This window comes from Eumetopias jubatus, unplaced genomic scaffold (genome assembly GCF_037043125.1).
Source record: "Eumetopias jubatus isolate StellerSeaLion01/CBP00866 unplaced genomic scaffold, mEumJub1_p1.0 scaffold_5, whole genome shotgun sequence".
Classification (NCBI taxonomy): domain Eukaryota; kingdom Metazoa; phylum Chordata; class Mammalia; order Carnivora; family Otariidae; genus Eumetopias; species Eumetopias jubatus.
Genome location: NW_028274811.1, coordinates 9593516 through 9620976, shown reverse-complemented (window position 1 = coordinate 9620976; position 27461 = coordinate 9593516). Strand labels below are relative to the sequence as shown.

The 27461-nt window shown below is 54.4% G+C and overlaps 3 protein-coding genes and 1 long non-coding RNA gene across 9 annotated transcripts; 3 read left to right on the top strand and 1 right to left on the bottom strand.

Annotated features, from left to right (window-relative positions):
* Positions 1–783: 783 nt before the first annotated feature.
* On the top strand, positions 784–3323 carry LOC148164299 (uncharacterized). The gene is made up of 3 exons (XR_015768153.1): positions 784–934; positions 1108–1208; positions 2934–3323. It is a non-coding gene; the product is annotated as an uncharacterized LOC148164299 (long non-coding RNA).
* LOC114203882 (transmembrane emp24 domain-containing protein 9-like) lies at positions 3311–11591 on the bottom strand. 3 transcript variants are annotated; one of them, XM_088023233.1, is made up of 5 exons: positions 11464–11591; positions 5811–5911; positions 5377–5502; positions 3924–4070; positions 3311–3785 (listed from the first exon to the last, which is right to left on the bottom strand). In XM_088023233.1, exons 2-5 carry the CDS (start codon positions 5877–5879, stop codon positions 3636–3638), a joined length of 492 nt encoding a protein of 163 aa, XP_087879359.1. In that variant the 5' UTR covers positions 5880–5911; positions 11464–11591; the 3' UTR covers positions 3311–3635. The 3 variants fall into 3 exon arrangements, with proteins under 3 accessions (XP_087879359.1, XP_087879360.1, XP_027952964.1); XM_088023234.1 differs by lacking the exon at positions 11464–11591 and adding an exon at positions 11056–11439; XM_028097163.2 differs by lacking the exon at positions 11464–11591 and adding an exon at positions 6280–6424.
* A 97-nt stretch (positions 11592–11688) lies between these two features.
* TMED9 (transmembrane p24 trafficking protein 9) lies at positions 11689–15336 on the top strand. Its single transcript, XM_088023232.1, has 5 exons — positions 11689–11907; positions 12082–12182; positions 12923–13048; positions 13407–13553; positions 14477–15336. The coding sequence occupies exons 1-5, from the start codon at positions 11724–11726 to the stop codon at positions 14624–14626; spliced, it is 708 nt and encodes a 235-aa protein (XP_087879358.1). The 5' UTR covers positions 11689–11723; the 3' UTR covers positions 14627–15336.
* A 2730-nt stretch (positions 15337–18066) lies between these two features.
* Positions 18067–27235, top strand: B4GALT7 (beta-1,4-galactosyltransferase 7). Of its 4 annotated transcripts, XM_028093026.2 has the most exons (7): positions 18067–18206; positions 20020–20181; positions 21722–22084; positions 24547–24772; positions 25733–25816; positions 26090–26194; positions 26577–27235. In XM_028093026.2, exons 1-7 carry the CDS (start codon positions 18157–18159, stop codon positions 26730–26732), a joined length of 1146 nt encoding a protein of 381 aa, XP_027948827.1. In that variant the 5' UTR covers positions 18067–18156; the 3' UTR covers positions 26733–27235. The 4 variants fall into 4 exon arrangements, with proteins under 4 accessions (XP_027948827.1, XP_027948829.1, XP_027948828.1 ...); XM_028093028.2 differs by lacking the exon at positions 20020–20181; XM_028093027.2 differs by lacking the exon at positions 26090–26194.
* The last annotated feature ends 226 nt before the right edge of the window (positions 27236–27461 follow it).

Genomic DNA, 27461 nt, shown 5'->3' with positions numbered 1-27461 from the left:
TTTTTTGCTTTTTTTTTTTTAAGATTTATTTGTTTATCCTAGAGGGAGAAAGCGCGCTCCAGCTTGGGGGGTGGGGTGGAGGGCAGAGGGAGAGGGAAAGGGAATCTCAAGCAGACTCCGTCTGGAACCCCTATGGAAGGGGGTGCTCAATCCCAGGACCCTGAGATCATGACCTGAGCAGTAATCAGGAGCTTTTGGGATGCCTAATTGACTAAGCAGAAATCAGGAGCTTTTGGAAGGCTTAAATGACTAAGCCACGTAGGCGCCCCTGTTTTTTGTTTCTTGGGTTTTTTTTTGCTTTTTTAAAGTAGGCTCCACGCCCAGCTGGTGCCTAACACAGGGCTCGAACTCAGGACCCAGGAGATCAAGACCTGAACTGAAATCAAGAGCCTCACGCTTAACCCACTGAACCACGCAGACCCCCTAAAAGATCAGTTTTTTAAAAATGCAAGCCCAAAGTGTAAATGCAGACACCTGGAGGGAAAGTCAGGGATCCTCGGTTTCAATCCTGTACCTGCTCATAATTCACTCTGCCACCCCACAAACATACTGCGTTACTTCCACCATCTCTAAAAAGTTGATAATCACATTCGCCGGCCACCACGACAATCAACGGAAAGGCGGTTTCAATTCCGGGGCCCCAATTCTATCCCGAGCAGAAGCGCCTCCCTTATCAGGTACTGTTTCGCTGGGGCCGAGGGCATTTCGGGACTTGTAGTCCAGCCAATGGAACTCGTCATCCCGGCAGGCCCTGCGGCTGCGTCAAGGTTACGCGCTGCCGCCGCCTGCGGCTCTGAGGACAAGTGCTGGTCGGATGCAGAGCGGGTCTAAGAAGAGTGTTTTGCGGCCCGCGGAGGCGCGCTTTACTTCCACATCGGGGAGACCGAAAAGAAGTGCTTTATTGAGGAGATTCCGGACGAGACCATGGTTATAGGTGCGGGTGGAACGGGAGAGTTTGGAACAAGACCTTGGTCTTGGGGCGGCGGGGGGCGCGGGAGAGTCCGCTCTTCCAGAGCGGGGAGCACCCGGTCTCGCCGCGTCCTGGCGAGGGCCGACTCGACCCCACCTCGCGCTCGTCTGACCTGGGTTCGCCCCGCTTCCCTCCAGGAAACTACCGGACACAGCTGTATGACAAGCAGCGGGAGGAGTACCAGCCGGCCACCCCCGGGCTTGGTATGTTCGTGGAGGTGAAGGACCCAGAGGACAAGGTGAGCCGGCCCCTGAGCCCCGCCGAGCCCTCCACTCTGCACTTCACCGCTAGACCAGGCGGGCGCTGGTACTTCCCTCCTACTCGCCGCAGCCGCTCAACTGCTGGCGGTCGTTGGGGGTTGGTGAGAAGATCCCGGATTTTCGCTCTAGGCCAAACTTGGGCTGCTATAGGCTAGCGGCTCCTCTCAGCTTCTTCCCGACTGCTGCATGACTCGGCCAAGCCCCCTTCCCTGCCCCGAGCCGTTTTCCTGGCCTGTGAGATGGAAATGCACCTGTCTTGTAGGCGCGGTTCGTGGGTTAATTGTGGTGCTGGCCATCAAAGAATTTCGTTAACTCTAATGCTGTGACGTCTAGACTTGAGGAGTTCACAGAACGGGGTGCTTTCCAAAACGAATGAGCGGCTTTTAATTTCGACGAATATTAAAGCAAAAGAAAAAATATCTTTAGTTGCCACCTTTGGTTTAAGAAAAGAACCACACCAAAAGAGCGTAAATGGCAGGAGCTCCAATAAAGAGCCCTTCCCAAGAGCAGTCACGTGTCAGCTCCATCTCAGACGCTTCACCTCTGCCCCAGAAGGTTCTCAGACAAGGCTTGGGCAACTGCTGCTGAGCAGCTCTAGACCTTTTAATGTTGCGAGGTGCCTAAGGCTCTGTTTGCCAACTTTTGAGGCACTGAGAGCCTGAAGCCCTGTTTCCTTCCAGCCCCATCCCCCTGTAACACTTGCCTAAGCCCCTTCTCCTTAGGTCATCCTGGCCCAGCGGTATGGCTCTGAAGGCAGGTTCACTTTCACTTGCCGTACCCCAAGGGAACACCAGATCTGTCCTGTGGTCTCTCTTAGAGTCGGGATTATGATATAGTGGCTTTCTTTCGGTTTCCCAAATTGCCATGTTCTTTTTTGCTTTAGGGCTCCTGTATGTGCTAGTCATTCTGGCCAGAACACACTTCCCCCAGCTAACTCCTAATCATGAATGCAATTCTAAAAAGCAGCCTTCTCGGACCATCTAGATTAGACCAGAGCTAGTATCATGTCATTCTCAGCACATACCCTTCTCAGAAACATGCATCGCCTTTACCTGTTGTTCAAGCCCTGCCTCATTTGGTATCAGACCATAGGCTCCATGTGCAAGAATGTGCATGTCTGGATTGCTCTGCTTCTCCTATGACAGAGAGCAAGGCACCCCCCCCAACACACACACCCCTTCAGGTAAGGGTAATGAACCCTAAGATCACAAACTGTGTCTGAGGTTGCTCTCCAGTGGTTCCCCACCAGCCGTCAGTTCAGTCCACTCATACTTTCCAGAGGCCAGTTATGACCACACCCACAAATGAGCAAATCTCCAAGGCTTGCAGTGTCCCTCAAACATATCCTAGGGGCGGGTGGGTCTGTCTCGGGCCAAGTGCTGGGGCTGTCCCCACATCCCCCTCCTCATGGGGAGTCTCCCTTTATTGACATCCTTAGCTTTGATGATTTGGGCTTCATTTTGTTGAGGGTGCCAGCCAGTGAAATTTCCTTATCACAGAAAATATCAGATTCACATGAGAGATGACTATTCCAACAGGGCAACCAGCAGAGGTAAAATGTGGGCTAGATCAGGCAGTTGCAGTGGGTGCATAGATGCCTGGTCGTTACACCTGTGAAGGTCCTGACATGTGAAGGTCAAGTTATAGGAGATGCCGACTATAATGGAAACTATTACTTGGAATCCTATTTTTTTTTTTTAAAGGAGAAAAGAAAGCATCTTCTGAAAAAAAATCAACCTGTGACATCATAAAGACAGACATAGGTTGGCTGAAAAATAGTGGGAAGACAGAGGTGCCCATCCAACTACCTGGAAGAACCCAGCAGAAGAGCACATGAACCTGACTGGAGCCTGCAAAGAGGCACAGGATCACCACAAGCACTCAGGTTACCCATAAGATGGGCCCAAATTGGACCTTTCTGGAAAGGGCTCCACAGGTTGCTAAGGCTTTTGGAGAACAAGCTTTCTTCATCCCATCCATTTCAGGATCTGTCCCCACCAATGCATGCAGAGCCTCACATGTTAATATCTGGTTAGAAACAAAACACCAGAATGAATTGCAGAGCGGGAGGCAATAAATGTTTAGGTCAGAAAGGTTGCAGTTTATAGTCGCTCTTAATTCTCTCCATCTTGGGACAGTTCATCCATCCGGTTTAGCCAGGGGCGTGGGGGCACCCTCACCTTCCTCCTCAACAGCACAAAGCCACAAAATCCTACAGCTCCCCGACCAAGCATCTAGTGGGCAACTCATCCTCTCCCAAATGCTGGCTGAGAAACCAGTTGAAAGAGGTCCTCTGTCCCCCCTGCAGGGTTGGGGGATTGGGAGCCAGGAAATAGACCAGGCCAGGGCACTTTCAATCAGTTAACAGAAGGGGAATGAGTTGGGGCTAGGTTTCTGGGGCCCAACTACACCAGCTTCTTGGCTTTAAAGAAACTCTTGAGGTGCTGCATCTGCCAGACACCCGTGGCAACCAGAATGAAGGTCTGCAGAATGGACCACCACAGCACCCGCTGGTTGGTGCTCTCGCTGGTCTGCCGGAAGCGCTCCTCTCGCCACTGCGGGAGGAGAGAAGGGAGAAGCCACCTGTCTAGAACTGAATTTCACCCCCACCCCCTCGGCGGGAAGGGCCGGAAGAGCCACTTCCCAGGAGGTCACACAGCCCCTGCCCCAGCTGTGCCAACCCAGCCCCTCACCCTCTGATACTCCTGCTCCTTCTGGATCAACTCCACCTGCTCCACAAGCTGCTGTACACGCAGATGCAGCTGGGTCAGCTTGTCCTTGGCCGCAAATTCCGCATAATCATTGGTGTGTTCACCCAACTGCATGTCCAAGTGAATGGCCTGGAACAGGAGGACCCAGGATGGGGGTCAGGGGAGCTTAGCTCTGTGAACCTGCCAGAAATCTAGCTTCTACGTCCCCATCTGGGCCTGATGCTGGCAGCTCCATTCCTCACACACCGACCTGGTGACTGGCCCTGCTCAGGGGGTCAAAACACCAGATCGGAACCCTGCTTATGTGGAGTTCTACATTGAAAATACAAAGGATGGGACTACACGTGCAGAGAAATAGAGGTGTGACTCAGCCAGGCAGTTTACTAGAAGTTCTGTATGGGGAGGTGACAATGGAGAGCCCTGAAGCACTCAGAGGCAGAATAGCTCTGAATCTCACGTCATGAAGCTTGGTCTTTATCCTAGGGATGGCTGGGAGCCAAGGGAGAGTTTGTTTTTTGTGTTTTTGTGTTTTTTTTGCTGTCAAATTTTATTTCTTTTTAATTTTTTGGATTTTTTTAATTTTGTTATGTTAATCACCATACATTACATCATTAGTTTTTGATGTAGTGTTCCTTGATTCATTGTTTGCGTATAACACCCAGTACTCCATTCAGTACGTGCCCTCTTTAATACCCATCACCAGGGTAACCCATCCCCCCACCCCCTCCCCTCTAGAACCCTCAGTTTGTTTCTCAGAGTCCATAATCTCTCATGGTTCATCTCCCCGTCTGATTCCCCCCCTTCATTTTTCCCTTCCTGCTATCTTCTTTTTTTTTTTTTTTTTTTAACATAACATATTATTTGTTTCAGAGATACAGGTCTGTGATTCAACAGTCTTACACACATCACAGCGCTCACCATAGCACATACCCTCCCCAATGTCTATCACCCAGCCACCCCATCCCTCCCACCCCCCTCCACTCCAGCAACCCTCCATTTGTTTCCTGAGATTAAGAATTCCTATCAGTGAGGTCATATGATACATGTCTTTCTCTGATTGACTTATTTCGCTCAGCATAATACCCTCCAGTTCCATCCATGTCGTTGCAAATGGCATATGGAGGGCCTCAAAAAGTTGAAAATAGAGCTACCATACAACCAGCAATTACACTACTGGGTATTTATCCCAAAGATACAAATGTAGGGATTCGAAGGGGTATGTGCACCCCGATGTTTATAGCAGCAATGTCCAAGGGAGAGTTTTAAGTCAGAGTGACCCTCCCAAGGTCCCCTTTCATCCTCAGGAGTGGTTGTCGGGGTGCTTCAGGTAAAGTCTCAGCCCTACTCAATAGGCACCACCCACCACACCCTTCTCACTCTAGAGGCCGAGGAATTGAGTCCCTGGGGACAGGGGCCTCCCGCCTGCCACACTCACCAGCTTGCCATCATAGAAGAGGGCGAACCGGATGGACTCAAGGTGGAGGCAGATCTGGTGCTCTCCGGGAGACTGGGAGGTGAAGGTGAAGCTGCCCTGAGGGCCGTACTGTCGGGCCAGAAGGTTCTAGAGGAAGCAGCCTCCAGTGAGCACAGAGAAGTTAGCCTAGTACCTGCTCCCAGGAGAATTCTGGGGGTATCCCAGGTGCAGACCCCCGCAGGCCAGAGGGGTGGGTGTGAGGGAAATAGCATCGGTTTGGCTGGAAAGTCTCAGATGCCAGCACTGCTAATACAGAATACGGATGGCAAAGACCATGGCCCTCCTTGAGGTAGCCTGCCTGACCAGATCCTTCTGTGAGAAATGAAGGACCAGAGAGGGCTACGCATTGACGCTGGGGCGTTGGGGGGCATGCAAGGAGTAAAGGCCTGCCTCACCTTGTTCTCGGGGTCTTTCACAAACACGAACAAATTGATCCACTGCGGGGAGGGCTGGTACTTTTCCATAGCGGGGTCGTAGAGCTCCGTCTTGTAGTTACCTAATGGAGAGGCAACAGAGGTGCATTTCTGTCCATCCCCGTGACCAAGTCATGGTGGTCGGGGGTGGGGGGTCGAGGGACAGGAAGATCTCGAGTCTGACCACTGCCCTCCGCTTCTCCTCCCTTCTCCAGCACGACTTCTCTGCCATCGTTCGAGTCTGCATCAGACTCGGCGCCCCTGGCCCGCCGCACAGGCAAGAGAGGATGCCTTGGCTAGACTTCTGTCCACCCATTCTCCCCGCCCCAGCCCACCCCCGGCAGGGGAGGGAAGGTGCGGGCCTGAGCTGGTGCCACGGCGCCCCATTCCCCTCCCTTCTCAGGATTCTGGGTGCAGGGAGGGCAAGGCCGGGAGTGGCGGGCGCGCGCACCTATGACCACGGTACCATCGGGGATCTCCTGGATGAAGCACTTCTCCTCCAGCTCGCGGACCTCAAGGTAGAACGCGCCCCCGTGGCCCATGAGCGCCAGCAGCTGCCCCAGCAGCAACGGCAGGGCCATACCGGTTGCTTGCGCTCTGCCCCATCCCCGCCCGGGGCCAGCCCCTAGAGCCCCGCAGACCCCCGCCACCTTCGCAGGCAAGTCTTACGGGTCTCCGCGCGGAGCGTGCGGAGACTGCGAGCGCACTTGCGGACTACAACTCCCGGGAGACCCCGCGCGGCCCCGCCCCCGGTGCGTTCCTGCTGTTCCGGGCTGCGGAGGGGCCACGCAAGCCCCGACCCAACCTGCGCCAGGCTCTAGAGCGATTTCCACCGCTCGCATCTCTTACTCCGCGTAGAAACTCGGGGATGTGTGGGTGCTGTTAGCCCTTCTTGCTGATTGAGGTAACATCCTCAAAGAGGGGAGGGGGCTTGCCCTCTGCAACTTGCAGGGCAGTCACCCCAGATGTGTGCGGAAAGGATGGGGCTAATGGGAAGTTTATTACCTGGACTTGAACCTCGAAGAGCTTAGAATCGATTGGGGGAAGGAGGTGACATGGTGAGACGGAATGAGAAGCCCTGAAGCAGTAATTCAGGAAGGGGAGAGGGAAATGTCGCGGTTTCCATGGTAGAGATAGATTTGACTCAAGCCTTGAAGGATGGTTAAAATCTCCCTGAGCAGCGGGGAACAAGAGCAGTTTAGGCACGGGGACCCAGGATTGCTTAGCAGTCAGTGGGCCGGTTAAGGGACTGGGGGAAGAAAAGTTATAGGAACATGGAGGGAGGAGGTAATTGGACTGAATCTGAGGGCGCAGGAGGTGCCGAGCACACTTCAACAGGAGAGCCCTTCCTCCAGTGTACTTTTCTCTGCATTGGGACCAAAAAGAGGTTGTGGGTGAGCCTGGAGGGAAGAGAAGATGGCAAGGAAGCCACTGGAAAAGGATAGGGTACACAACTAAAAGGTGTGGGAGGGTGACGCCAACATGACAAAATGGGGACCCAGAAAAAACAAGTCTCGAGAATTCCAAAGTTCACAATGCCCTGGGTCTAGACCCAAACATGTCAATAGAAAGCTGTAGCCCAACCCAGGTAATAGGATGAAGTCTTCCACCTCCTAGTGCCCAGTGCTAAGAGATGCTCATTAGTTTATTCAGTAATATGTGGTGATGACGATGATGATGATGATCTTTATGTATATATAATCTCAATACAGTGTTTTAAGATTGACAATATGGGGGCATCTGGATGGCTCAGATGGTTAAGCGTCTGCCTTTGGCTCAGGTCATGATCTCAGGGTCCTGGGATGGAGCCCCACATCAGGCTCCCTGCACAGCAGGGAGCCTGATTCTCCCTCTCCCTCTGCCCGCCCCTCCCCCTGCTTGTGTGCTCGCTCTCTCTGTGTGTCAAATAAATAAATAAAAATCTTTAAAAAAAATATTGGCAATATGTTTTAGTTACCAGGAATGGTCCCCTCATTTTAGTGGTGTAGCTCGTTGGCAGTGTTTTTTATTTCTTATTTCTTCACTGGGAATGATCATTAAACAAAAATGGCAGAGTCGATGTTAACAAAAGTCATACGTTAGAAAGGGCAAGTAAGACAAAAGCTGAAAAGCATCTGTTGGAGATTTGGGAGCTAGTTGTTCACCAGGGGATGCAGCCAGAGCTGGGAGCAGAGGCAGAAAAGCAAGGATTCAGTCTTGGAAAGCGAGGTGCTGTCCGTGGTCCTGAAGCGTGGTTCCTCTCTAGACCAGTACCACCCACCACCTGTAGTAAAGCATTGGCTGTTTTGTTTTTAATAAAATTTGCAATCCCTCACAAACCAATACTCCTATAAAATACAATAAAATATGAAACTAATCATGTGCTTGGATATCACATCAATATTAAATTTCTGTAAAAATTCCTAAACGCTTAGTCAATTTCTGTACTTACCTCATTGCAGACCTATAACAAACATGGACCAGTACCAGCCCCCACACCACACTGTGAATATCACTCTTGCATGGCAGTGGTCCACTGGCCAGACTACTCACAGGAATCTCCCAAAGTGTAAAAAGTGGAAAATGCTTGCAGTTACGTGTATGTAGGAGATAGTGCACCAGTGAGATTTCAAGGCCCAGAACCCAGACATTAGGAAGGGGGAACATGACTGTCCAAGTAGCAAAATTGTTTTGTTAAAAATAGAACAACCTGGGGGTGTCCAGGTGGCTCAGTCAGTAAAGCATCTGACTTTGGCTGGGGTCCTGGTCTCAGGCCCACCTACTGCTTTGACTGTGTCCAATGCCCAGTGGGGGAGATTTCCAACAAGATGGGTAAGGATCCTTTCTTCTACTAACTTGGGGTTTAGGTCTTCTTTTTCTAGTTCTTCAAGTTGTAAAGTGAAGTTGTTGATTTGAGATATTTCTTATGAGTGTACGCATTTATAGCTATAAATGTCTTTTTTAGCACTGCTTTCTCTGTGTCCCATATGTTTCAGTGTTTTTGTTATCATTCATCTCTAAGGATTTTTCTCAGAAATCCCCTGTGATTTCTTCTTGATTGATTGGTTGCTTAAGAGGGTGTTAATTAGGGGCGACTGGGTGGCTCAGTTGGTTAAGCATCTGCCTTCAGCTCAGATCATAATCCCGGGGTCCTGGGATCAAGCCCTGCCCTTTGGGCTCCCTGCTCAGTGGGGAGCTTCCTTTTCCCTCTGCCCCTCCCCCCAGCTCATTCTCTCTCTCCCAAATAAATAAATAAAATCTTAAGAAAAAAAGAGAAGGGCCGCCTGGGTGGCTCAGATGGTTAAGCATCTGCCTCTGGCTCAGGTCATGATCCTGGGATTGAGCCCCACATCCAGCTCCTGGCTCAGTGGGGAGCCTGCTTCTCCCTCTCCCTCTGTCTCTCTCCCTGCTCATGCTCTCATTCTCTCTGTATCTCTGTGTCTCAAATGAATAAATAAAATCTTAAAAAAAAGAGGATGTTGCTTAAAGAGAAAAAATAGAAATATGTAATTACAATATTGCTATAATTGTTGATATAAGCAATAAGCTGATTAACTCTCCAGATAATTAACTGAGGGAAAAAAGTCAATCTCAAAAGGTTACATACCTTATGAGTCCATTTATATAACATTCTGGAAATGACAAAATTATAGAAATGGAGAACACAGATTACTTGTTGTCTGAGGTTAAGGAGAGGGTGAAGGAATAGGGAAGTGCGTGTGGCTTGAATACACGACATGAGGGATCCCTGTGGTGATGGAAATGTTCCCTGTCTTGACTGTATCAATATCAATATCCTGGTTGTGATATTGTATTATACGTGGTCAAGATGTTACCATGGGGGAAACTAGGTGATGGGTACACTGGATCTCTCTGCATTGTTTCTTACAACTGCATGTGAATCTGTAATTATCTCAACATAAAAAGTTTAATTTTAAAAGCAATAGAAAATTTTATTATAAAATGTTATCATTTGTTAATTCTCTAATCATTTGTTAATCCCGAATCCTGGTGACATCAGCACTAATAGCATGTAGTTATAACAGCACTAAGAAAAACACAAGCAGTAATTCACAGAAGAAAACAAATGACCAACAAAAAAATGCTCAGTATCCAAGGAAATAAAAATTAAGAGGATAGTGAAATACAACTTTTCATTCAATTATTTTGCAAGATTAAAAAGGTTGAGAACTAAAAAAAAAAAAGCAGGAGGGGAAGAATGAAGGGGGGAATTCGGAGGGGGAGACAAACCATGAGAGACTATGGACTCTGAGAAACAAACTGAAGGTTCTAGAGGGGAGGGGGGTGGGGGGATGGGTTAGCCTGGTGATGGGTATTAAAGAGGGCACGTTCTGCATGGAGCCCTGGGTGTTAGACGCAAACAGTGAATCATGGAACACTACATCAAAAACTAATGATGTAATGTATGGTGATTAACATAACATAAAAAAAAAAAGGTTGAGAACTTTGACCAGGGTGTGCGGAAGTAAGCACAAGAACCCACTGCTGGCGGGCGACTGAGTGGCTCAGTCGTTAAGCGTCTGCCTTTGACTCAGGTCATGATCCCAGGGTCCTGGGATCGAGCCCCGCATCGGGCTCCCTGCTTGGTAGGAAGCCTGCTTCTCCCTTTCCCACTCCCCCTGCTTGTGTTCCTGCTCTCCCTCTCTGTCTCTGTCAAATAAATAAATAAAATCTTTTAAAAAAAAAAAAAGAACCCACTGCTGGTGAGACTGTAAATCGGTATGAAGTTTGAAAGGGCAATTTTACCAAAAAACTATGTCCTACAGTAATGCTTTTTTAGAAAACGAACACAAATTTATGTACAATATATGTAAGAGCAAATGATTAGGGGAAAGAAATCTTAACCACTTTCATCACAGGAGTGGTTAAAAAAAATAAGGTATGAACCAAGATTATGTTATAGTGTTACTGTTGAGAAAAATGAGGTAAAGATTTCCAATGAAGGGGAAATGTCAACACATCCTCATCAAACTTCCCTCCCCAAGACCAAACGAAACAACAAAGAGAACCCGAATTAGAGAGAAAACCTCCAACTTCTATGAAACCTTGAAGTGGCACAATCAGAAACTGCTAACTCCAAAGAGCTGCCAAAATACACCGGAATTTGGATAAAATCCAGGAAGGACACGAAGGGCACACCCAGACCTCTGTTGACCTCACATTGAGCGCAGAGCCCTCCAAAACGGGGCGGCTCTGCCCCCCAAGACCCCCACCAATACTCCTTTACCTGAGGGCCACTGGGGCACCGAAACACGTTCCGGAAAGGAGTCACCACGGCCGAGCTCTGCAGCAAAGCCCGCGTGGACGACGTCTGGTGCTGATGCGGGGGCGGGGCGGGAGGAGGGGCATACCTGGTACCATACAGACCAGATCAGACCAGAGCTAGGATTGGATGAATTTGGAGGTGAAAGAGAAGTGGTAAAAGAAGTCTCCTAGGCTCCTTTTTTTTTTTTGTATTTGAATTTTTTTCGAAAATCAGTTGGTGCACTGTTGGTGTCACTTTTTCAAAGTTCAGTTTTTTAAAAATAGAAGCAAGCCCAAAGTGTCGGACCCAGAGACGTCAAGTCAGGGATCCTCAGTTTCAATCCTGTATCTGCTCAAAATTCATTCTGCGACCACAAATTGCGTTACTTACAGCATCTGTAAAAAGTTGATAAACACTAGCAGTCGCCGGACCGGCACCACGATCAACGGAAGGAAGGTTTCAATTCTGACGGCGCAATTAGGTTGCAGGCAGAAGCTGCTCTCCAACCAGTTACTGCCTCGCCGTGGCCGCGGGGCTTCTCGGGACTTGTAGTCCAGCCGGTCGAACTCGCTGTCCCGGCAGGCCCCGCGGCGGCGGCGGCAGGGCTACGTGGCGCCGCCGGCTGCCGTTGCGCCGGCAGGTGGGGCAAGATGGCTGCGGAGCAGGGCGTGAGGGTCGTAGGGCCCCGGTCCGGAGCGGGACTGGGCAGCGTGGTTAGGGCCCTCGCGCTGCTGCTATGTTTTGCGGCCCGCGGAGGCGCGCTTTACTTCCACATCGGGGAGACCGAAAAGAAGTGCTTTATTGAGGAGATTCCGGACGAGACCATGGTTATAGGTGCGGGTGGAAGGGGAGAGTTTGGAACAAGACCTTGGTCTTGGGGCGGGGGGGGGGCGCGGGAGAGTCCGCTCTTCCAGAGCGGGGAGCACCCGGTCTCGCCGCGTCCTGGCGAGGGCCGACTCGACCCCACCTCGCGCTCGTCTGACCTGGGTTCGCCCCGCTTCCCTCCAGGAAACTACCGGACACAGCTGTATGACAAGCAGCGGGAGGAGTACCAGCCGGCCACCCCCGGGCTTGGTATGTTCGTGGAGGTGAAGGACCCAGAGGACAAGGTGAGCCGGCCCCTGAGCCCCGCCGAGCCCTCCACTCTGCACTTCACCGCTAGACCAGGCGGGCGCTGGTACTTCCCTCCTACTCGCCGCAGCCGCTCAACTGCTGGCGGTCGTTGGGGGTTGGTGAGAAGATCCCGGATTTTCGCTCTAGGCCAAACTTGGGCTGCTATAGGCTAGCGGCTCCTCTCAGCTTCTTCCCGACTGCTGCATGACTCGGCCAAGCCCCCTTCCCTGCCCCGAGCCGTTTTCCTGGCCTGTGAGATGGAAATGCACCTGTCTTGTAGGCGCGGTTCGTGGGTTAATTGTGGTGCTGGCCATCAAAGAATTTCGTTAACTCTAATGCTGTGACGTCTAGACTTGAGGAGTTCACAGAACGGGGTGCTTTCCAAAACGAATGAGCGGCTTTTAATTTCGACGAATATTAAAGCAAAAGAAAAAAAATCTTTAGTTGCCACCTTTGGTTTAAGAAAAGAACCACACCAAAAGAGCGTAAATGGCAGGAGCTCCAATAAAGAGCCCTTCCCAAGAGCAGTCACGTGTCAGCTCCATCTCAGACGCTTCACCTCTGCCCCAGAAGGTTCTCAGACAAGGCTTGGGCAACTGCTGCTGAGCAGCTCTAGACCTTTTAATGTTGCGAGGTGCCTAAGGCTCTGTTTGCCAACTCTTGAGGCACTGAGAGCCTGAAGCCCTGTTTCCTTCCAGCCCCATCCCCCTGTAACACTGAAGGCTTTTCTCTCCAGGTCATCCTGGCCCGGCAGTATGGCTCTGAAGGCAGGTTCACTTTCACCTCCCATACCCCTGGCGAACACCAGATCTGTCTTCACTCCAATTCTACCAAGTTCTCCCTTTTTGCTGGAGGCATGCTGGTGAGTGGAACCACGTGGGATTTGTAGCTTTCAAGCTCTAGAGCCCCGTCAGGGCTGGAGACTTGGTGGTGCTTTGGGTGTGAGATGAGTATGTCCGATTTTGTGTTTCCTAATAATTCTGGGTTTCCAGTGAACATTCAGGCACAGTTGCTGAGCTCCTTGTGTATGCCTTGGTCCAAGGCTAAGCCAAGCTGATTCTTGCCTGTTTTCCCAGAGCCCCGTAGGGCCAAACACTGAGGAGGTCTCAGCATTGGCTAAGTGCACAAATGAAGGAAGGTGGGGGACCAGCTGTCAGCCCCTGGCAGGAAGTTGGAGCAGGGCTGCCTGATTTCTTCTTATCTTCCTTGTCTGTCCACAGAGAGTACACTTGGACATCCAGGTGGGGGAACACGCCAACGACTATGCAGAAATTGCTGCCAAAGACAAGCTGAGTGAGTTGCAGCTCCGGGTGAGACAGTTGGTGGAGCAGGTGGAGCAGATCCAGAAAGAGCAGAACTACCAACGGGTATGTCGGGCAGGAGCTTCTGCGTGGGCTTCATCCCAGATGCCTTCCCCTGGCTCAGCCAGAAGTTGCATGCTGGTCGGATTCATTTTGAAACCCAAGGGATTTACCTGTCTGTGCCGCTTTGCAAGTCTAAAAGGCGGGGTGGGTACCACTCACTCCCGTTTGTAACCAAGGAGATAGGCTCTTAAGAGGCTGTCATTGCTCTAAATCACAGTGACACATGCCCAGTGACAAGAGCGGGAATTGATGCTAATACCATGGGTGTTATTTTCGTGGCTCCAGGTGCTTCTAGGACCAGCTATTTCATACTCACTTGTGTCGGGGAAGCAGGATGGGACCATGAATGAATCTGTGACAATGAGGACTATTACGTGTCTAAGCCTCAGGGACCTCAAGTTAATTGTCAGCTGAGGGCAGCGTTGCAGATAATGCTAGCCCTGGGTTTTAAGAGAAGCAATGTGAATTTTTCCGGGTTTTAAATATTGGCAAAACACATGTATGTGCCAGATGCCACTACGGGGCCACCAGTTTGCAGCTTGTGCCCACAATCCTCAAGGAGCAGCTAGGGAGAGCTGGGCAGAGAGATCAGAGCAAGTCCACTCCTAAGTGCTAGAGGACAGCTCTGATGGAGTGATACTGCAATGACTTTACCTCTCCACCAAGCTCCAGGATAGGACCAGCGGAGTGCTGTCCCTGACAGAGGAGCAGACAGACTTAAATGAGTGGGTTCCCTGAGGCCCTCTGGCTGGGGAGGATGAAAGCAGTCCCCAGGTGGGGGGTTTCTTTGACTCTTTGCAGGTACTTGACTGGAACCTGAGCAGAGCTGGTTGGCCCTGGGGCACCCTCTGGGAAGGGAATCCGGCAGTTAAAGTGGCGCCTGGTGGGGCCCAGCGAACTTGAGCTCCTCTTCCCTTCTCCTGCAGTGGCGAGAGGAGCGCTTCCGGCAGACCAGCGAGAGCACCAACCAGCGGGTGCTGTGGTGGTCCATCCTGCAGACCCTCATCCTCGTAGCCATCGGCGTCTGGCAGATGCGACACCTTAAAAGCTTCTTTGAAGCAAAGAAGCTGGTGTAGCCATCCCAGGCCTCACAGGCCATCCTTCCTCCCGGGCTGGGGGAGAAAGGGCCTCCTGGAACTGATTTCTCTCTGGCAGGAGGACTGGTTCCGAGCCGTGGATATCTGGAGGGGAGAGGGGCTACAGGCACCCCAGGCACAAGCTTAGGGCAGCAGCTTGGCTGGCTGATACCGAGCAGGTGGTGGGCCAATGCCTGCCCCCTCCCCTGGGATCTGAGCCCTTTGCAGTAATCACTCAGGGGCCAAGCCACTGGGAGCCCCGTTGGCACCTCAGAATCACAGTGTTACTGATCAGGGACGTGAGGCTATTGTCTGGGGTGGCTGGGGGAGGGGAGCGGGTGGGCGAGCCAGTCTTTTTTTCTGTCTTCCTTTGCTAACGTGGGATTTTGCGCAGGTTGGGGTGTGGCTGTGATTCCTTGCCACCCTGGGAACCTCACTATACCCTCCTTGGGCCCAGACTGCTGATCCAGGATGTGTGTGTCAATGGAGGGGAGGGGTGGAGGGGGTTGCAGTGTGGGGAAAGTAGCCCTGAGGTTGACCTCAGCTTCTCAAATTGGTTGTCCTTTGGGGGGCTTGAGGAACTGGGGTCAAGCCAAGCAGAGGCCTTGGTGCTGGTTGGGGATGGGGCCTGCAGAGTCTTAGTTACTGATTTCATTTTCAATAAGTCTAGGTTTGTTACATTGGTTTCCCAATTAAAAAAAAAAAAGTGACTTCTCGTCCAGTGTAGTTACTATAGTGGCCGTAACACGGAGGTACTCGGGGAATGTCAGTTCTGCCACTGTGTACCTCACGTTCCAAGATGAAAATCCACCTGTGAACTTTGGTCCTCTTAGCCTCTCTCCACCTTCCCGCAGCAGGGGATAGCGGGTCTGCCCAAGACCATAAAACAAGTGACTTGTGGGCTTGGTGCTCAGATTTATACCATTTTCCTCTGTTTCCACTCCCTTGAGATACAAGTGGCCTCCCTGCGTTTCCAGAACAGGTGGACGGCATTGTCACGGTGCTGCCAGGAGGGGCCTCATTTGTAAAGGTAGTCGGCATTGAACAGAAGAGTGCAGCAGGTTTGGGAAGGACAGAAGTCCCTGGGCTGGTGGGCATGAGGATGTTGATGGTCTTAACCAATAGCACGGGATTTCAGCAAGGACCTTGAAGGAGAGGAAGGATTCTGAGGTAAGAAGGCAGAGCCGGGGAGTTGGGGGCATTGGCAAATGGAGGTCGACGGCATGGTTTCCACTGGAGTTCAGGATTTTATTTTATTTTACTTCTTTTTAAAGATTTTATTTATTTGACAGAGAGATAGCAAGAGCAGGAACATAAGCAGGGGGAGTGGGAGAGGGAGAAGCAGGCTTCCCGCAGAGCAGGGAGCCCGATGCGTGGCTCGATCCTAGGACCCTGGGATCATGACCTGAGCCCAAGGCAGATGCATAATGACAGTCACCCAGGCGCCCCAGGATTTTATTTGAGAGAGAGCACAAGCAGGGGGAGCGGCAGGCAGAGGGAGAAGCAGGCCCCCCCAGACGCAGGACTTGATCCCAGGACCCTGGGATCAAGACCTGAGTCAAAGGCCAACTGAGCCACCCAGGCAGCCCCTGTGGAGATAAATTTGAGGAAGGTTAACCCAGCAGTGTGAGAGAAAGAGTTGGGGGGGAGCGGGGGGACCAGTTTGCAGACTATTCGAACTGCCAGGTGGATGTGATCTGACCTCATATTGCCACCTAGACCACCTCCACATTAAAAACAAGACGCTTTTATAGAACAGCTTTGGAATTACAGAAAAATTGTATAAAATAGTTCCCCCCATTATTAATGTCATGCATCAGTTTGGCACGTTTGTTAAGAAACAATATCGATACATTATTTTTCACTGAAGTCCATGCCATATGTAGATTTCCTTAGCCATTGCCTAAGCCTTTTGTTTGTTTCAGGATCCCATCCAGGATACCACATTACATTTAGCCCCTTCTTCGCTGTGACAGTTTCTCAGAATTACTTTGCTTATTATTACCTTGACAGTTTAGGAGTACAGTTCAGGTTTTTTGTAGAATGTTCCTCAATTGGGATTTGTCTGCTATTTCATGATTAGACTGGAGTTCTGAGTTTGAAAGAAAGACCAAAAACGTGCCATTCTCATTCCATCATATCTATAGTGCTGATTATCAACATGACTGTGGGTGTCACCGTTTGAAATTAATTTTTATGTGAAATCTGATTTCTTGAGACAAATCAGATCTGACGCTAGTGGGGCTTCATTCTGATGTTACAATTAGCTGGGCCGAATCGAGCTGTCCCCTTGAGGTGGGTTTGTGCTTTCAGATCACAGTCCCACCTCCCTGCTACTGTCACTGGCCTTACTGGACTGGTCCCTGCAGGGGGTCAGCCTCCCCTGTGTCATCAGCAAACCTAGGCTGCATTTGCCAAGGCTCTGTTCTAGGGTGCAGTGCAATGGCAGAGTTTAGCAGCGAGGTCCCTGGTGGGTATATGCTGGGTTTAACGGAGAAAGGGGGCTGCTGGGGTGACTAAATTCCTCACCGACAGTAAAGTCCTTTTGGAGGGACTGCAACCAAGGTATCTTGGTTTACACCCTGAATTGCCTCTCTCTGCCCCAGCTTTTCAAGTGGGCAGAAGTACACTACTCGTAAGGACTGAATGAGAGAACGGGAGTAAAGAATTTAGAACCATGCCTGGCACCTAGTAAGCACTCAGTAGATGTTAGCTATTTATTTGGGAACTTCACATTTGCCTAAGAGCAGGGGACATCAAGCCCCACGAGCTCTGTTGCTGTCTTTTCCCAGGTGGGAGGCTGGCCGAGCCGGGTAAGTTCCCACTGTGCCAGGGAAGATAAGTATAAGAACTTCGTCTTATACTCCCCCTTCAGTGTTCACCTCAACTCCAACAAAGTGCCCCCCTCCCGCATAATAACTTGTCACTGACATCGGGTTGACTATATGCCCAGCACCCACCAAGTATGTTGGTCTGTCCTCCTTCAACCCAAGCAACCACGTCGGTCAGGGACTATTTATGCACGCAAGTGAGGAAACATTTGCAAGGGGATGGTGCCTTGCCCCCTAGGGCTTGGGGTCTCTGCTTGGCCCGAGGCTGAGCCCCGAGCCTGGCCTTGCCCCACTCCTAGCTTGCTGCGGAGGAAGAATGCACCACCAACTGGGGCCGGGAAGAGGAGGAGGGTGCGGATCGTCATCCCAGAGCGCCGGTTTGGAAGCCTGGAGTCTAAGTCCAGCACCGGCTCAGTGACTTGAGCCCCCTCCGGGCTCTCGGTTTCTCGGGAGAACGAACGGGTCCCCGGCAGGGCAGTTGAGCCGTCCGGCGGTGGGAGCGCTTGGGCGTTCCTCGCACGCGGAACCTTTCACGCGGCGGCTTGGGGGAACGGACGGCGCGGCTGGAGCGGCGGACCCGGCGGACCGGGAGGCGGGGCGGACGGGGCGGGGCCGGAGGCGGAGGCGCCGCGTAGGCCCGGGAGGCCGGGCCGGCCCGGCTGGGAGCTCGAGTCCCATGCGCCGACACCTCCCCCCACGATGTTCCCCTCCCGGAGAAAAGCGGCGCAGCTGCCCTGGGAGGACGGCAGGTGAGCGGCGGCGGCCGGCCCGGGCCCCGTCCTCCCGGGTGCCGATCCTTTCCGGGCCGCCCCGCGGAATCTAGGAGCCCGAGGCCGTCGCGTCCCCGTCTGCGGGGCTTCCTGAGGGTCTGTGGTTCTCCTTGTGGGTCCCTGTCTCTCTGGGTCCGGGTCGCCGTCTCTCCGTGTGGGTCTCTGTTTCTCGCGGTCTCCGTCGCTCCGCAGGTCTCCGTCCCTCCGCGGGTCCGTATTTCTCCGGTGACTTCCCCTTGTGAGTTTTCTGTCCCTCGCTTTGCGAGGCTCTGTCTCTCCGCTCCGTGTCGCTCTTTGTGTCTGTGGTTTTCCACTGGCGTCTGTCTTCGTGCGGGTCTCTGACTCCATTGACCTCTCCCCACTGGATCTCTGTCTTTCTGTCTGCCCCGGCCCCTGAGGGTCGTTCTGCCTTGTCTCTGGTCTCCCGCTTCCCCCCTTCACGTCCACGTAGCCTCATACCCTACCCTCTCTCACGCTTCCCCAGCTTTTGCTGACCGCCCAGAAGCTTTTCCGACCAGATCGAAACTCTGGATGCTGTGCCTGGCAGGCCCCTGCCTGGCACGTACTAGGCACTCTGCACACGTAATGCTGGTTCATTTCCGGTGCAGCTGTACTCGAGTGGGACCTGCTCCATGGGTTAGGTGTGAGCTGGATCCAGACCTTAGCTAGTGATGTTCTCCACTAAAGCAGAATCAGGGTAGGGGAGCCATTTGCCCATCTAGATTCGGGGGGACACCCACACTTCATTCTTAAGATGTGCCCGCAAAACTCTTCTCACCCAGAACACCGGATAGCGGGTGTCCGGAGACCCAGTGAATGACACCTCATTCCCTGTATGTCTCTTGAGTTTGCCAGGTGCCAAAAGATTCTGAAATATAGTGGGCACAACTCTTTAGTTTGGGGGATTTTTCCGACTTGGTGTTGAAGTCGGAAGACAGGAATATAAGAGAAGGAAAGCCTGGATAGTGGAGTGAGCCCTGGGCGGCAATCCTCTTTAATAGCCATGTGAACCAGAACAGATCACTAAATCTTTCTGACCTCAGCTTTTCCATCTCTGAAACAGGGATCATAATATCTACTCTGCAGGGCTGCATGAGGATTAAAAGAGATCACATCCGTAAAGCTCTTGACCCTGTGCCTTGCACAGAGGAGGTGTCTAACGGGTCCCTTTGCATTTGGGAAGTGCTGTTAACCAGAGCAGCTGATATTCAAACCTGTATCACTAAGATTTGTGTAAGGAAAGAGAGGAAAGGTAATGGAGGAGAAGTTCCATTTCCTGATCCCTTTCCATAAACGTTTGGAACATACCTGTGTTCCCAAAAAAAGTTACCCATGTCAATTCCTGCTTTGGACCCAGGGGGTTCAAAGGTCCATGCAACCGATGCAGGCTAGTGTAGCAATCGAGAGTGATGGCTCTGGAGCCAGCCTGCCTAGATTTGAATCTGCCTTTTCTAGCCTTGGGCGCAGACTGATGGAGACAAAAAAACCTCCTCTGGTCTGCCCCTCAGAGCAGGGTGCCCCGGGGCCTGGGAGCCGCTGGGCCTGCAGATCTGGAGTTTGCCACCAGGTGGCGCCAGGAGCTCTCAGTGTCCACTTGTCCTGAGGAATTGAGATTTGGTTCTGAATTCAGTTGCTCGGGGATTTGGGCCCTTAGAGCCCAAAGGATAGGATTGCCTACGAGAACGTGATCCTGGAAAGGGAAGCTGGACTGAAGGAACAGCCTGTGAAGTTGCACAGAGTGCCCAAGCCATGCCAAACCCCCGGATAACGGTCACTGCTTCTTTTCCCAAAGGTGGGATGTTTCTTCATGTCCGTATTCCCGGTCTCCATCCCACCCCCAGAGAGAGCCCCGAGGGCGAAAGAGAATCTGTAGAGGTTCCAGCCTTCCCAAGCCACTGGCAGGATTGGGCTCCGCTCCTCCCCAGCGGAAAGCCCTACCACAGGACAATGGGGGGTAAGTCAGAAGCCTTGTCTTACCTGGCCACCTCTCTGCTGTGTGTGGGACCTGGCTGCAGGGCTGCTGGCTTCCAGGTTGTGCTCTAGAGAAAGTCAGGAGCTGTTCTGGCTCTGGTGTGTGACTTAAAGCATGTCCCTGACAGCTTGAACCTTTCCTGTGACTCGCCTAGCAAGCCCTCTGTTGTCTAAACTGGGGCCGCAGGCAGAAACTGATGACCTGCAGGGGAAGACAGTGAGCAGGGACACAAGTGATTGCAGAGACACAAGTGATTACAGATAAGAGCTCTGAAGAGGGAAGGCCCAGAGGCCATGCAGGGAGTGCTCTGTCAGTTTGTGCGCACGTTGAGGGGTTGGCTCTGCGGGCCCTGGCGTTGGAATTGAGGTAGAGGGACCGTGCTGGCCATGACATGGGAGGTTGGCCCCAGAGGATCAGCAGCGGGCTTCCAGGCAGATAAAATAAGGAAGGGCACAGCAGACTGTGTGAGGGCTGGAGCAGGAAGGACTATGGTGAGTGGCGAAGCTCTGGGTTACCCCACACGTGCCCTCGGTGAGTGGTAGGGAGCAACTCAGGTCAAATTTGTGCCGCCTGCCAGCTAACTGGTGACTCCTAAAGGCAATAAAGCCAAGTGTTTTGCAGGTTATTGCAGGGGGAGTAGATTGAGGAAGATTGCTTTTTCTTAGGTTGCTCAGCTCCTTCGCGATCCTCAGCAAAGGGATCAGGTGAATCCCACCTTCCTAACCTAGAGAGCAGCCTCTCCAAGCACTCCCTCGGTGTCCAGGCCATTCAGTGGCGCTGGCCGCTTCTAAACCCAGCCTGGGTTCCATTCCCGGCATGCATCTTCCTTTCCCTCTTCCGTCTTTCATCTCTTGTCGCATGGGCTGCCCCTTGGACTGAAGCTTTGAGACTCGTTCAGTGAACTGCCACTGGCCGTTTGGGCCTTGTGTTGTTTTGGAGGCAGATCCGATCTTCCCAGAGTCAACTCAGGTCTCTTCCCTGGGACGGATATCGGCCCTGGCCCCCGCCTTGGGGGTCTTTCTTGTGTGAGAAGCAGGATGAAGCCAAGGTTTCATCTAGGGGTAAACCGACAGGGGAGCGTGGTTGGAAGGCAGTGGATGGGACCTCTAAGGCGGCACTCCTGCCGTCGGCTCGAGCTTTGGACCTCCAACCATTGTCCTGGGGAGGGGCAGGTACAAGGCACAAGGAGTCTCATCCCTGACCTCCAGCAGCTCTTGGTCTGACCTGGACTCACTCACAGAAAGTAAAAGGGGTGTGAAGGAACTGGGGCAGCTCTGCCCAGGGGATGGAGGGCTTCCTGGAGGCGGCGTGAACAGAGGCTGGGCCCAGAGCAGTGAGCAGGATTCTGATGCGAGGTAGCAGCATGAACAAAAGCATTCAAGTGTTGGCTTCTGCACTAACTCCCAGGCGCTTGGGGCAGACCGGTCCTGTGTGCCCAACTTGGGGGGAAGCCAGAGAGGGGCCTGTCAGAGGGCCCCTGGTGCCACCCGCCCTCCTGACCCTGTCCCTGCTCTTGTCCCAGGTCCAGGTTGCTGCCCAGCGGCCTCCCTCGGAAGTGCTCCGTCTTTCACCTCTTCGTTGCCTGTCTCTTACTGGGCTTCCTCTCCCTGCTCTGGCTGCAACTCAGCTGCTCCGGTGACGTGGCCCGGGCAGCCAGGGGACAAGGGCAGGAGACCCCAGGCCCACCCCAGTCCTGCCCCCCAGAGCCGCCTCCTGAGCACTGGGAAGAAGACTCATCCTGGGGCCCCCACCGCCTGGCCGTGCTGGTGCCCTTCCGCGAGCGCTTTGAGGAGCTCCTGGTCTTTGTGCCCCACATGCACCGCTTCCTGAGCAGGAAGAAGATCCAGCACCACATCTACGTGCTCAACCAGGTGGACCACTTCAGGTAGGGGCGGCCTCCTGATTCAACAGGCCCTCTCCAGGTCCTCACCTTGCCCTGGCCCCTCGGACTCCTCCCTTTCCCACAGGAGTCCTATGCCAGGGGGGCCTCTGGCCTGTGAAAGCTCCCCCCATCCCTGGGGAGCAGTGGCAGCTGGGGCGGGGGGAGCAGTAATCTTTTTTTAAAAGGATTTGTTTATTTATTTGAGAGACAGAAAGAACGAGCAGGTGGGAGGGGCAGAGGGAGAGAGAGAATCTCAAGCGGACTCCCCACCGAGCGCAGAGCCCGACGCGGGGCTCGATCTTACCACCCTGAGATCATCACCTGAGCCGAAACCAAGAGTCGGATACTTAAATGCCTGAGCCCCCCCCCACCCCCCCCGCCCCAGGTGCCCTGATACCCATTTTGCAAAGATGACCACAGCTCCTGTATGAGGAATAGCTTTTACCTGGACACCAGAGGGGTGCTGGGTGGTCAGAGGTGAGGGTGTCTTGGCTCTGGGGGAGATGTGGTGGGGAGGAGCTTTCTAGTGGATTGGCTGTGGGTATTCAGGGAAGGGCTGGTCAAGACCACAGCTTCGAAGCTGCTCTGGTGTTACCCTGAGGTCGTTGCCCTTTACCACGCCTCGCTCCACTGGGACAGGTCCAAAGGCTCTGGGGCCCCACCCGGCCCTTTAGGCCACAGTTGCCCCAGTTTTCACAGCCCACCCTCCTGGTCCTCACTGTCTCCTCCCCCAGCTTGGATTCCACAGTCCATCGGTAGCATCAGTCCTTCGGCCCATGGGCCACAGAATGTGGCTGGAGAGGTGGCTGGTCTTCCTGGCAGTGGAGGGCCTGCCTGGAGCCCTGCGCTCCTCTGGCCTGCTGCCTCTCCGCTCTCTGACGCAGCTCTGCTCCCTCTCTCCTCTCCTCCTCCTCCTCAGCCTCGGCTGATGACTTTGCTTCCTATGTGAGGAAACAGAACCAGCTGGAAGAGAGCGCGCCCTGGTGCCCACCAGCCTAGGCACCCGCCATGCTGAGAATGCCCTGTCCCAGCCCCTCCACTTGGGCCCCCGATCCCCTTCTCGCTATGCTGTTCAAGGACATGGCTCTAGCCACGGCTCCTTTCTCGCCCGCACCAATGGGCACCCGCTGCAGCACGCCCACTGAGATAGCGCCCAATTAAAAAAGACAAGACCCTGTGACCTCCCATCACCATTTCTCTGCTCCCCTTTGTAGCAGGAACCCCCCCCCCCCGCTCTCTGGAACCTACTCTGTTCCAGCGTTTACCCCCATCATGACATGGAGGCAGCTCTCGCCGATACCACCAGTGAGCCCCAGTGAGCCCACTGCCATGCCCCGAAGCCTCCCCTCCCTGACCTCTTGAGTTGGTGCTCTTGGGGCTCAGCGCCTCAGCATCCTCTTTTCTGGCTCCAGTAACTCCCTGGGGGTTTTCGGTCGGTCTCAGGGCACTAAACCCCACCCGTACCCTGCTGACCACCCCCCCAAGTCTGTATTCTCCTGACCGCCAGAACCGCACGTGCAACCACCTGCGTCACCCTCCTTCTGGGGGTGTCGGGCAGCTGAGGCTTAACATCAAAACCACATTTCTGAATTCCCACCCGCCCCCCTTCCCCATTTCAGGAGCTGCCCGCTCCTCGCTTCTGCTTGCTCAGGCCAGAAAGCCTCAGAATCATTCTCAACCCCCCTCTTTCCCTCGCGCGGTGCATCCCGACTCTCAGAATACATCTAGAACTTGCCCCCTTCTCACCACCCCCCTGAGCTAAATCACTACTGCCTCCTGTCTAAATGAGTGTAGGAGCCTCCCAACCTGACTGCCTGCTCCCGCCCCTGATCCTCCCGTCTCTTCCCAACACCCCAGCTGGCGTGACCCTGTTACACGCCAAGACACAGCACGTCCTGTCCCTGCTTCGAGCCCATGGCTCCTGCGTCTTCCTGCGGGTCACAGCCCCAACCTGCCAGGGCCCCTCCCCAGCCGCATCCCTTAAGCCCTCCTCGGTCCCTCTGCTCCTGCCTCAGGCCTTGTCGGTTGCTTTCACCTCTGCTCGGAGCCCCATCCCCTCCACTCCTCTCCCCTGCCACCCTGTTATCCTGCCCCCCATCCCCCTTGTCTGAAAGAACACTGCCCCGCCCCCCAGCGGGCTCCCCCTTCCTCGCCCTGCTGTTCTTTCCTTCGCGGCTCACCAGGGTCTGGCTGGGCACATAACTTATTTTTTTCCCTTACAAGCATGTCAGCTCCCAGAAGACAGGGCTTTGATTTCTCAGTGCGGGCACTGCAGTGATCCGGGCGGTTTCCGGCACATGGTGGGGGCTCGGTGGACCTGTGTGCGCTGAGCCCGGGGGGGGGGGGGGGGTGCAGGCGTGCAGCCGGGCAGCCCCCCAGGGAAGGCGGCGTCCGGCGCCGGGCGCCGGGCGGGGAGAGCAAGCCCCGCCCCCCGCCCGCTCAGCCTCTGCCAACCCCCTGCGCAGGTTCAACCGCGCGGCCCTCATCAACGTGGGCTTCCTGGAGACCAGCAACAGCACGGACTACATCGCCATGCACGACGTGGACCTGCTGCCCCTCAACGAGGAGCTGGACTACGGCTTCCCCGAGGCCGGGCCCTTCCACGTGGCCTCCCCGGAGCTCCACCCGCTCTACCACTACAAGACCTACGTGGGCGGCATCCTGCTGCTCTCCAAGCAGCACTACCAGCTGGTGAGGCCCAGAGCCAGGGGGCGTCCGCCTGCAGGAGCCCGGGAGCAGCCCACCACATGGGAGACTTGGTTAGGGAGGCCGCGGCCGGGAGCGGGAGCCCCGGTACCAGCTGGCTTCAGAACAGAACACTGGGGGTGGGAGGGGGGCCGGCTCCTTGGCTCTCAGACTGGACCGGTCTGGGTGGGGCCAGGGGACGGTCTGGCTTCAGGAGCGGCTGGCCCAGCCTCTCAGATGAGGGTCCCCCGACACCATCTCATGCGCCATCTCTCAGCTCGGCTTTCTCGGTGGAGTGGATTTATTTTCAGACACTCAACGGGCAGGGTGCTTGTACCTGCGCCCCGCGCCCACCTAGGCCCGGTTTCAGTGGAAGATGAAGTACCTTCTCCAGCAACCCAGACAGGAGTCCCAGAACTGCATCTTGCTGCCTCTTGATTGGCCTGACTTGAGTCAGGGGCCCACCCTGAGTCAGGGGCTGTGGCTGGAGGTCGGTTGGGGGGAGGGGGACCAAGTGGCTTAGACCCCCCTTTCTTGCACCTCTTTTCAGGCTGTGGCTGAAGCCAGCTTTATGTAAATGAAGCTCCAGGTCGGGTAGCAGAAAACGGTGCTGCCACAGAGCCCAGCTGTCCCCATCCCCCCAGGGAGAGACCAGGGCAGAGCGTCCCCGGGAGAAGCGGGGGCATGGGGCAGGCAGAAGTCAAGCACGAGCTGGCACTTCTGCCCATCACCAGCTGCCCGGAGAGGTGCCCTCCTGCCAGCCAGACCTTTTTGAGAAACTGGTCATCTCACACAAGTTCAGGGCCCCATTAGAACAGGCAGAGGGACTGGGTGTCCATTCGAACCTCCACGGGGCCGGGGGGGGGGGCGGGGAGGAGCAGGGGGCCTTGGCAGACTCCCAAGTGGTAGGAGACCAGGGAGTGCTCCTGGGAGGATGGGGCAAGTGACACTCCCTGTCTCTATTAGTGCAACGGGATGTCCAACCGCTTCTGGGGCTGGGGCCGTGAAGACGACGAGTTCTACCGCCGCATCAAAGGGGCCGGGCTGCAGGTAATGTCCCCCCAAGGGCTCCCCCCCTCTTCAGCCTTTGTGGCTGCCCTGAGGTTCCCTTCTCTGGCTCAGATGAGGTTCCTGGGACTTGGAGATGGCCCCCCCTGCCCTGCCACCGATGAGCACCTCTTTCTCCTGCTGAGTGGCAGTGCAGGCCCCTGCCTGTGGCCTTTGGCCCGTGGCCCATGGCAGGCGGGGGGACCCCGGAAGACTAGTGGTGAGGGCCAGAGCTCCGGGAGGGCGGCCTGACCCCCCTTCCTTTGGCCTTCTTAGCTTTTCCGCCCCTCGGGAATCACAACTGGGTACAAGACATTTCGCCACCTGCATGACCCAGCCTGGCGGAAGAGGGACCAGAAGCGCATCGCCGCTCAAAAACAGGTGCTGGCTGGTCCCCTGATTGGGGCCGCATAGGTGGTGACATGGGGAAAGCAACAGGGCCAAGCCTTACCACCAAGCTCTCCTCGGGCCCAGATGGCCCTGTCCTCTCCTGCTTGGCCCAGCGTAGTCCCCGCTCTGGGGGCTGCCATGAGCACCTGGGTGCCGTGGGCCAGCCGAGACCTCAGGGCCCGGGCAGACGGGGAGCAGGGGAGGGACTCTGCTGTAGGTGCCGACTCCCAGGCAGACCTGTGACACAGGGACCACTATCCCGCACCCGGCCATATTGGCGCATCGGCTCTCGTACTTACCGCCACGGTGCCGCTGGGGACAGTTAGCCGCCACACAGCCCTGAGTACGTGCCCTCTCCCCCTTCCCTTCCCAGGAGCAGTTCAAGGTAGACCGGGAGGGCGGCCTGAGCACCGTGAAGTACCGCGTGGATTCCCGCACTGCCCTGTCGGTGGGCGGGGCCCCCTGTACTGTCCTCAACATCCTGTTGGACTGTGACAAGGCTGCCACCCCCTGGTGCATGTTTGGCTGAGCCGGCAGACAGTAAGGAAGCCTGTGCCCACAGGCCACACAGCTCCTCAGGCTCAGGACAAAGCCTCAGGCCCGGCGCCCTACTCCAGTAGGACGTGGAGGGGCCCAAAGCAGCGCCTAGCAAGCCACCCGCTTGCAGCAGCCCGGCCCCCCTGGGGGCAGGCTGGACCCGGGACGCTGCTAGCAATGAACAGCAGTGGAGAGAGGCTGGAACGCGGCTGCCACCTGGGACCGCCCGCCCCCTTCCTACTTGCCCTGCTCTGCCCGCCTTGGCGTGCTTAGACCTTGGTTCCTTCCCCTGGACCGCGTTGGGCAGAAGCCAGGTGGCGGACATCGGTGGCCAGGCGATCCAGAAGGTTGGAACTGCAGAAACCGGCATGCAGGTCCCACAGGAAGGGAACTGCGGAGGCCAGCTCCTGCTGGGTGTCAACTGTGCAGGAATGTGGGCCCCGTGTTGCCGGATCTTCTGATTTTTTCAAAAGAAACTAGAATTCTGGATTCTTACGTGAAATTGGGTACTTTTTAAACGCTAGCAACTAATTGAAACTTCAGAAAAGGATGGTGGGCCAGACAAAACGTGTTGTGGACCACCAGTTTGTCGCCTATGACCAAGTGGAGGGGGATGGGGCAAAAGATGGCACCTCCCTTAGTGATGAGCTGGCAAGGGGTTGGGACAGGGCTGGGGATGCCAAGGCCAGGGGAAGCTCAGGTGGGAGAGAAGCTGGATGGA

Coding starts and splice junctions, on each gene's coding strand:
- TMED9 (XM_088023232.1), top strand. CDS start 11,724: ATGGCTGCGGAGCAGGGCGTGAGGGTCGTAGGGCCCCGGTCCGGAGCG. Junction 12,183..12,922: donor TGAAGGACCCAGAGGACAAG/GTGAGCCGGCCC, acceptor TTTTCTCTCCAG/GTCATCCTGGCCCGGCAGTA. Junction 13,049..13,406: donor TTTTTGCTGGAGGCATGCTG/GTGAGTGGAACC, acceptor GTCTGTCCACAG/AGAGTACACTTGGACATCCA.
- B4GALT7 (XM_028093026.2), top strand. CDS start 18,157: ATGTTCCCCTCCCGGAGAAAAGCGGCGCAGCTGCCCTGGGAGGACGGC. Junction 25,817..26,089: donor TCAAAGGGGCCGGGCTGCAG/GTAATGTCCCCC, acceptor TGGCCTTCTTAG/CTTTTCCGCCCCTCGGGAAT. Junction 26,195..26,576: donor GCATCGCCGCTCAAAAACAG/GTGCTGGCTGGT, acceptor TTCCCTTCCCAG/GAGCAGTTCAAGGTAGACCG.
- LOC114203882 (XM_028097163.2), bottom strand. CDS start 6,409: ATGGCCCTGCCGTTGCTGCTGGGGCAGCTGCTGGCGCTCATGGGCCAC. Junction 5,912..6,279: donor CGATGGTACCGTGGTCATAG/GTGCGCGCGCCC, acceptor CCTCTCCATTAG/GTAACTACAAGACGGAGCTC. Junction 4,071..5,376: donor TCTTCTATGATGGCAAGCTG/GTGAGTGTGGCA, acceptor CTCCTGTTCCAG/GCCATTCACTTGGACATGCA.